Consider the following 10,000-nt stretch of genomic DNA (forward strand, 5'->3'; position numbering starts at 1 on the left):
GAGAGAGAGAGAGAGAGAGAGAGAGAGAGAGAGAGAGAGAGAGAGAGGAGAGAGAGAGAGAGACTTAAAATCTCGAAAAAAGTAAAGAATCGATTTACCATCTCCGACTCTCTCTCTCTCTCTCTCTCTCTCTCTCTCCTCTCTCTCTCTCTCTCTCTCTCTCTCTCTCTCTTTCAAAACTTCCCCTATGTTGGCTTCTAAATAGAAAAAGTTATTTTTTCATCCAATGATCAACGCTTCCCCTCCCAGATGGAGAGAGAGAGAGAGAGAGAGAGAGAGAGAGAGAGAGAGAGAGAGAGAGAGAGAGGATGATGATGATGATGATTCCAGATGATTTGATGTTAGTTTTGATAAGAGAATCCCTTAACGTGGTGAAAGGGTTTGTTTATCCCCATGATCATCAACTCTGTAGTATTCAGACACACATACACTAGGTTGGTTTGCTGTGAGCGATAAGACAAAAATATTCCACCATCACCAGTCCACAATGACCAGGATGGTGATGAAAATTGACCAAACCCCAGACATGGATAGGGACATGTCTGAGGGTTTTTTTTGCTGCAGTGGACTAGAAACGGCTATATTTGTTTTTGTTGTTGTTGTTGTTGTTGATGTTACTGATGTTGTAATAAGACACTTAACGATTGAAGAGATGTTGACAAGTTGCTTGCATGGTTAAGTAGTCCACATATCCACACTAGGGATCATATCCCTAGTCATACACTGATGAGAGGGCGTTTAAAGGTTTAAAGGCCGCTCATGAATGGCAGAGGCAAGGGACAGAGACATTGCCCTATCAAACAGGACAATTCCCTAGAGAGTGACTGATCAGCGTCCAAGTTCCCTCTCCACCCAAGCTAGGACCAAGGACGGCCTGGCTATGGCTGCTAATGACTCAGCAGATAGACCTATAGGTTCCTCCAAACGTCCCAAACCTTAGCTCACAAGGATGGTGAGGTTACAGCGAACAAAGGAACTAACGAGTTTAAGCGGGACTCGAACCCCAGTCTGGCAATCACCAGGCAAGGACGGATTGAATGTGTGGCATATCTATCTGAATATTCAGCCGTCATTTTGACGGGTCGCGTACACTAGCAGGCAAATAAAAGTTAATAATCTAAAATATTAAAAGCACAGATGATCAGCGTCCAAGCTCCCTCTCCACCCGAGCTAGGACCAAGGACGGCCTGGCTATGGCTGCTGATGACTCAGCAGATAGATCTATAGGTTCCCCCAAACGTCCCCCAACCTTAGCTTACAAGGATGGTCAGGTTGCAGCGAACAAAGGAACCAACGAGTTTAAGCGGGACTCGAACCCCAGTCTGGCAATCACCAGGCATGGACGCCGCCACCAGGGAAGGATTGAATGTGTGCACGCGCGCGCGTTTGTGTGCCATATCTATCTAAATATTTAGCCGTCCTTTTTGACGGGTTGCGTACACTAGCAGGCAAATAAAAGTTGATAATCTAAAATATTAAAAGAATAGACTGAAGCTCCTAATGCGTCCCCAACCGGCATCGCCCGAGCCCTTAATGATAAAGACGATGACGCATGGCGAATGCATGCTATTATCTCATCAGGATTCTGTCAATCTCGCAGGTTCCCCCTCCTCCAATATTCGACATTTTCTCGATTCAGCGGATCGTCTTCGACGCTTCCAGACGGCGAAGCGATATTAGATGTTGCAAAAATGATATTATTCGCTGATAATCTTTGATGACTTTCTCAAAGGCTTGAGAAGGTAATATCTCGGAAAGTAAATGTACTGTTAGAAATTTGCATTAAGAAAACGATCAATACCTGGTAACATTTATTCCAGGATATTTACCGTTTTAGAAACGGATATATTGACGTAAAGGAGTGATATTACGGTCACCAACCCGTAAAAGATAATAACAAATTATGGTAAAATTACGGTTGCCTGTATTTTACTGAAATACGGCTAGGAACAGTATATATTTTTACGGAAAATTCAGATTAAAATTACGTTTTTTTTTTTAAACATTATAATGTTAATTTTATAAAGTAGGTTTTAAGTTGGTATAGAAAGAATAAACTATATTCTCGTAGGTTTTGAGGAACTAAAAGTATTCTGATAATGTAACTACAGAAAAGAAGTTATTTTTTCGGAAGTTTTTAAAAAACTAAAAACATTCTGGTAGTATAAATACAAAAAAATTTATTTTCTTAAGTTTTTATGGAGCGAAAACATTCTGATAGTAAAATTACATAAAATAAACTGTATTTTCGGAAGCTTTCAAAGAACTAAAAACATTCCGACAGTATAACTATAGAAAATAAACTGTATTTTCGAAAGTTTTTAACGAACTAAAAACATTCTGGTGGTAAAATAAAAAATAAATAAACTGCATTTTCGTTAGTTTTTAAGGAACTAAAAACATTCTGGTGATATAATTACATAATATGAATTTATAAATTTGATTCCTTAGACATTACAGAATATAGCATTCTAAATCTAATTCCTTGGGCATTACAAAATATAGATTTCTAAATTCAATTCCTTAGACATTACAGAATATAGAATTCTAAATCTAATTCCTTGGGCATTACAAAATATAGATTTCTAAATCTAATTCCTTCGACATTACAAAATATAGAATTCTAAATATAATTCCTTAGACATTACAGAATATAGATTTCTAAATCTCATTCATTAGACATTACAAAATATAGATTTCTAAATCTCATTCATTAGACATTACTGAATATAGAATTCTAAATCTAATTCCTTCGACATTACAAAATATAGAATTCTAAATCTAATTCCTTTGACATTACAGAATATAGAATTCTAAATCTAATTCCTTAGACATTACAGAATATAGAATTCTAAATCTAATTCCTTAGACATTACAAAATATAGATTTCTAAATCTCATTCATTAGACATTACTGAATATAGAATTCTAAATCTAATTCCTTAGACATTACAGAATACAGAATTCTAAATCTAATTCCTTAGACATTACAAAATATAGAATTCTAAATCTAATTCCTTGGGCATTACAGAATATAAATTCTAAATCTAATTCCGTAGACATTACAAAATATAGAATTCTAAATCTAATTCCTTAGACGTTACAGAATATAGAATTTTGAATCTAATTCCTTAGACATTACAAAATATAGAATTCTAAATCCAATTCCTTAGACATTACAGAATATAGAATTCTAAATTTAATTCCTTAGACATTACAAAATATAGAATTCTAAAACTAATTCCTTAGACATTACAAAATATAAATTCTAAATCTAATTCCTTAGACATTACAAAATATAAATTCTAAATCTAATTCCTTAAACATTACAAAATATAATTTCCTAAATCTAATTCCTTGGGCATTACAGAATATAGAATTCTAAATCTAATTCCTTAGACATTACAAAATATAGAATTCTAAACCTAATTCCTAAGACATTACAGAATATAGAATTCTAAATCTAATTCCTTAGACATTACAAAATATAGAATACAAAATATAGAATTCTAAATCTAATTCCTAAAACATTACAAAATATAAATTCTAAATCTAATTCCTTAGACATTACATAATATAAATTCTAAATCTAATTCCTTAAACATTACAGAATATAGAATTCTAAATCTAATTCCTTAGACATTACAGAATACAGAACTCTAAATCTAATTCCTTAGATATTACAGAATATAGAATTCTAAATCCAATTCCTTAGACATTACAGAATATAGACATTTAAATCTAATCCCTTAGACATTACAGAATATAGAATTCTAAATCTAATTCCTTGGACATTACAGAATATAGAATTCTAAATCTAATTCCTTATACAGAAATCAGCCCATATTCCAAAATACATTAATTAGAAATGAAATTTCATCAAATTACTCGGGTATTCTCATTACCAGAAACGTGACGTAAAAACTATATATCTATTTCATTACTGCATGAAAAAAAGAATTCTGAAATACCTCATAGAATATCTCGACGTTAATTCTATTTCCACGAATATGACAATACTCATTATCACCATTCAAGCTGAGCAGGCTTTCCCATAAAGCAATTCGATAATGTTATTATCTTATAAGGCAAGTCTTCTGGGAATATATATCCACGTGTAGCAAAGAATTTATTATTATTATTATTATTGTTGTTGTTGTTGTTGTTGTTGTTGTTGTTATCATTATTATTATTAATAGTAGTAGTAGTAGTAGTGGTAGTAGCAGTAGTAGTAGTAGTGTTGTTGTTGTTGTTATTACTACTATCATTAGCTAAGCAACAACCTTAGTTGCAAAACCAGGATGCTATAAGTCTAAAGGCTCCATCAGGGAAAAATAGCCCAGTGACAAAAGAAAATAAGGAAATAAGTAAATCAACAAACTATATGAGAAATAATGAAAAATTGAGATAAAATACAAAATATTCCATTTTACAAAACGTAACTTAAATGAATATGAAAATACGTTTTCTCCGACAATCTCTCAACAGGAAAGATGAAAAAATTGTTTTTTTTTCTATTTCATCTATGATAAATAAAACATTTATTCTGTTCCTTTATTTGTTCACTGTTCTTTTCACAAAGAGATGTTAGATCTCGAGGACGTATCCAATTGGTGATGAAAATACTAGTGTACGCGACCCGTCAAAAATGATGGGTAAGTATCTAGATAGATATGCACACACATGAACACGTCCAATGCACACAGATTCAACCCTTCCCATCCCCTCCCCCTTTCCTAACTACAACACGATAGTTTGGGCAATTTGTGGGAGATTGTTGTATTCCGAGTGGTTGCCCGTCAGCGTTATATATATATATATATATATATATATATATATATATATATATATATATATATATATACATATAAATAGATAGATAGATAGATAAATAGATAGATGGATAGATAGATATAGATACATATATATACGTATATACTGTATAAATATATATATATATATATATATATATATATATATATATATATATATATATATATATATATATATATATATATATGCAGAAGAACCACAGGGAAAGTGAAAATACGGAATATACACTTAAGTCCTGACTAGTTTCGTGATACTTCCTCAGAGGACTGATTTATTGAGATAGGTTTCTTTACAATTTATAGGGAAAGCAAAAGTACGAACATACATATAGAGATTTAGAGAACAATGACACTCCCTTACCAGCAACCAGGGCTTGACTCAGGTGTTGAGTAGGAGGAGTCCCCAAGCTCGTTAGACACCTGCTAAAAAGGGTCATTTCTAGTGGCAGGTATATTCTTGTTTTCTTCTTTTTTTACTTTCAGTACAGTTTATTTATATGTTAATACGGTAGCCTTATCTATATAAATACATAAGCAAAACATGCACAAACATACAAATATATATATATATATATATATATATATAGATATATTTATATATATATATATACACACATATATATATACACATATACATCTCAATAAATCAGTCCTCTGAGGAAGTATCACGAAACTAGTCAGGACTTAAGTGTATATTCCGTATTTTCATTTTCCCTGTGGTTCTTCTGCATCTGAGCATCACGTTTTCCAGTGATTTTTACGCATATATATATATATATATATATATATATATATATATATATATACATATATGTATTTACACACACACACACACACACACATATATATATATATATATATATATATATATATATATACATACATACATTCATAAATACACACATAGACACACACACATTAGAAAAAAATATTTATTCAGTACTACATCTATATCTGATGTACTCATGAAATAGAAGCCAAAAAATATTTTTTTTTGGGGGGGGGGGATTCAATGTAGATAAAAATCAACCTACCGTGCAATTTTTTCCCCATATTTTGCGTATCAAATGTTTGGCCAAAAACCCTTTTTTTTTTTTAAATAAAGATTATATCACCCCTTTAAAGATCTCATTGCCTTAAATATCATCAAATCTAATATGAATTATTTATCCTTTTAAAACTTACACTGTATTAATATGTAATTTTTTGGGTGGGAAAACCATTATGATTAATTTCTTCTGGGGACGGAGTTAAGTTGCACTTTACAGGTGTCTGGTTTAAGTTACAGTTCCATGATAATAGATGCTCACCAGAACGTCAGCCGGGCAAGCCCAACCCCTTACTGTGGTGCCCAACCACAGCAGTGGTCTCCCCAGTATACAGCTTAAACTCACGGTCTCGAGCTGGGATCGATCTGCCGCCATGGGAATGCTAGGCAAATACGTTACCACTGAACTAGCCAGGAGACTTTGGCATATAATCCCAACTACAACTAGTTTAACTACTTTACTGAGTTAAGTCATGGTTTCCTTAGTAATCTCTTGAAAGCTTTATTTTAATGTTATTGTTCTTAAACTTCTCTTGTAGTTTTTCCTTATTCCCTTTCCTCACAGGGCTATATTCCCTGTTGGAGCCCTTGGGTTTATAGCATCCTGCTTTTATAGCATCCTGCATTTGTAGCTTAACAAATAATAATAATAATAATAATAATAATAATAATAATAATAATAATAGTAATAATAAATCATAGATGGAACTTGTAGCTTGATAAAATTATTTCTGAATAGCTAAGTAAAAAAAAAAAGACACCAACAGAATGGATGAAGAATAAGACAGAAAACAATGTAGCCGAAGGTCGAAGGGATACTTCTGCAGTCTACTTATGATGTGCCAAACAATAGCAGATAGTCTTCACCATGCGACAGTAATCTACAGTGTGATCCAAAAAAGTTTATGGCGTGACCCACAATGGTCTATTGTTCTCCATAAAGCTTATGGTGTGTCCTAAAAGAACCTACAGGAAGCTCCGTAAAAGCTTTGGGTATGCCCCACAATAGCCTATAGTGTTCTCCACAAAAGCTTGTGGTGTGCCCCACAACAGCCTATAGTGTTCTCCACAAAAGCTTGTGGTGTGCCCTTAAATAGCCTATGGTGTCCTCCACAAAAGTTTATAGTGTCCCACAATAGCCTATAGTGTTCTCCACAAAAGCTTATGGTGTGCCCCACAACAGCCTATAGTGTTCTCCACAAAAGCTTATGGTGTGCCCCACAACAGCCTATAGTGTTCTCCACAAAAGCTTGTGGTGTGTCCCACAATAGCCTATAGTGTTCTCAACAAAAGCTTATGGGGTGTCCATTATAGCGTATAGTGTTCTCCACAAAAGCTTATGGTGTACCCTACAACAGCCTATAGTGTTCTCCACAAAAGTTTGTGGTGTGTCCCACAATAGCCTATAGTGTTCACAAAAGCATGTGGTGTGCCCCACAATGCCCTATAGTGTTCTTCACAAAAGCTTATGGTGTGCCCCACAATAGCCTATAGTGTTTTCCACAAATCCCTGTGGTGTGCCTCACAATAGCCTATAGAGTTCTCCACAAAAACATGTGTGCCCCACAATAACCTATAGTGTTCTCCACAAAAGCTTGTGGTGTGTCCCACAATAGCCTATAGTGTTCTCCACAAAAGCTTGTGGTGTGTCCCACAATAGCCTATAGTGTTCTCCACAAAAGCTTGTGGTGTGTCCCACAATAGCCTATAGTGTTCTCCACAAAAGCTTGTGGTGTGTACCACAATAGACAACAGCGTACTCCACAATAACTTAAAGTGTGCTTCACAAACGTGTTATTCTACCCTACCTTAGTGGAAATTGCCCTGGCGTGCAAGCTTTGAATTTTTCACGTAACATTTCCCATCAATTTTCAGAAACTGACAGCGAGCGACACCTTTACTCGAAAATTGACGGCGCGTTACCAAAATAAACAGGTTATCCCTGATATTGGAGAAAAAGGTGATAAGTTAGCAAAGTTGCTCTGAGAGAGATAAATACTCTGTGAATCAAAAGGTGTGATGATCCTTCTCCTGTTCCTGATGTCAGGTGGATTTTCCAATGTTCGGTCTTTAAAATCATAATCATATTTCTTTAATTTGATTGATGTGATCTGACTTCGGCATGATTTACAAATTCTAAATTTAAACAACCGCATACGCATTCACTCTTACATACACAATGGTACTTGAACAAGAAAAATACCAAACGATCATAAATATACGGAAAAGCTGTGGATTTCTGTGACAGCGTTCGGTCTAAGGATATCGCTCATAAGTCCGCTAAGCTGTAAATGGGTACGAGAATCTGCTGGGGTCAAAGGTCAAGAAGCAAGGGCCGCGGTCTAACAATCTTAACTAGAAAACTATTCTGAAACACTCAGAAGACTGAATTTTCTCACTTCCTTCTAAGATGAAAAAACTACACCTTTACAAAATACAGTGTGCACATGTGCTTTCACACAGGTCTACGGCCCCATAAACATCAAGGCCCATCGAGAGAGCTATAATTTCACAAAATCGAAAAGCTGAACTAGTTAGTATAGCCTCGGGAAACAGGAAAGAGGAAGATCGAGTTTCGCACATCTCCTTTTATCCAAGTTAATAAATGAGATACTTTAGAAATTCACTCATGAATACATCATGGTATTTACAAAAAAAAAAAAAAATACCAAACGATTATGATTATTCGGAAAAGCTGTGGATTTCTGCGACAGTGTTCGATCCAAGAATGTCGCACATAAGTCCACAAAGCTGTAAATGGGTACGAGAATTATGTGTAAATTGTTAAAATTCCCAAATAAATTCTGTAACAACTCTTCACCACTAAAGTCATTTCGGTATCAAGACATCATTGATAGAACTGTGTATTTACGATTATTGAGAATGGAATTAAATGGAAAATAATAAAGGAATAAATCATCAAGTCGCGTATAATTACCTCCGCCAACGAAGTTGGAAGGAGGTTATGTTTTACCCCCTGTTTGTGTGTGGTGAGTGTGATTGTTATTGATCAGCTTCCTAACCCCATTTTTAATCGTACAGTAATGAAACTTGCAGGGAGTAACTGTTATGTAAAAAGCTGGAAATGATTCATTTTGGAAGGTCCAGGTCAAAGGCCAAGGTCACGGTCAAGCAAAATGTCTAATTCGCGTAATTAGCCATAAGTTTTGACATCGTTGTCACAGACTTTAAACTTGGCTTATATGTGAGTGCATAAAAATTCCTGCCAACTAATCCACGTTAAGGTTAAAGGTCAAGGTCAAGCAAAAGGTCAAATTTCGGTCATCGACCATACGGCATTAATCATATTCGTAAAGTAATGAAACTTGCAGGGATTTTAAACTTATGATAAGATCTGGAAATGATTTAACTGAATCTGGTAAAGGCACGCTGTTTGGTTTTGAGAAATAAACTGCCATGGCGGAGGTCTGCACTCTCAGATTGCTTTCCTAGTTGAAACTGTTTAATGACAGCGAAATTAAACTTATGTAAAGATCTGTAAATGATTAACTGATTCTGGGAAAGGCAGGCTATTTCGAGAAATAAACTGCCATGGCGGAGGTCTGCACTCTCAAATTGCTTTTCTAATTGAAATTGTTTAAGCAAAACACTTTGTTCGCGAAGAAGAAACGACGTCAGAAAAGGATGTTTTACCTCAGAGATGAAAAGAAGAATGTGTAATTAACCTTTTTTGGACGCTCAAAGAATACCGACCAAGTCGGGTAATGACGGAATACCACAGTATGTTTCATGTCGCATTTACCGTAATGGGAAAGGTAAAAAAAAACATCAAAAGCATTTTGTTGATGAAAAACAAATGGGGAAATTTCATAGCGAGATTTCCCTTTTGAAAATGATGACTTACACTTTGACCTTTTGAAATGGAAGGTCAAAAATAAGTTTAACCTTTTAACATTTTTCAGATTTTCTATGCATGAAAAGGGCAAGTTGTTTTGTACCTGATTCTTTGCTATAATATTCTTCTTTATATATATATATATATATATATATATATATATATATATATATACATATATATATATATAAAATATATATATATATATATATATATATATATATATATATATATATATTTATATAGACATATAAATACACATATT

At 34.1% G+C, this 10,000-nt stretch overlaps 2 protein-coding genes across 2 annotated transcripts in view; one reads left to right on the forward strand and one right to left on the reverse strand.

Annotated features, from left to right (window-relative positions):
• The window catches only part of LOC137617732 (uncharacterized), a 361,612-nt gene that overhangs the window by 210,470 nt on the left and 141,142 nt on the right, over nt 1-10,000 (reverse strand). The window lies entirely within an intron of this gene.
• LOC137617733 (uncharacterized) overlaps nt 1-10,000 on the forward strand; it is a 24,448-nt gene that overhangs the window by 13,406 nt on the left and 1,042 nt on the right. Inside the window, exon 3 of the mRNA XM_068347730.1 lies at nt 7,755-7,846. Coding sequence (XP_068203831.1) covers nt 7,755-7,846 — 92 coding nt within the window. The remainder of the gene's footprint in view (nt 1-7,754; nt 7,847-10,000) is intronic.

This window comes from Palaemon carinicauda, chromosome 23, assembly GCF_036898095.1.
Source record: "Palaemon carinicauda isolate YSFRI2023 chromosome 23, ASM3689809v2, whole genome shotgun sequence".
In the NCBI taxonomy this organism is placed as follows: Eukaryota; Metazoa; Arthropoda; class Malacostraca; order Decapoda; family Palaemonidae; genus Palaemon; species Palaemon carinicauda.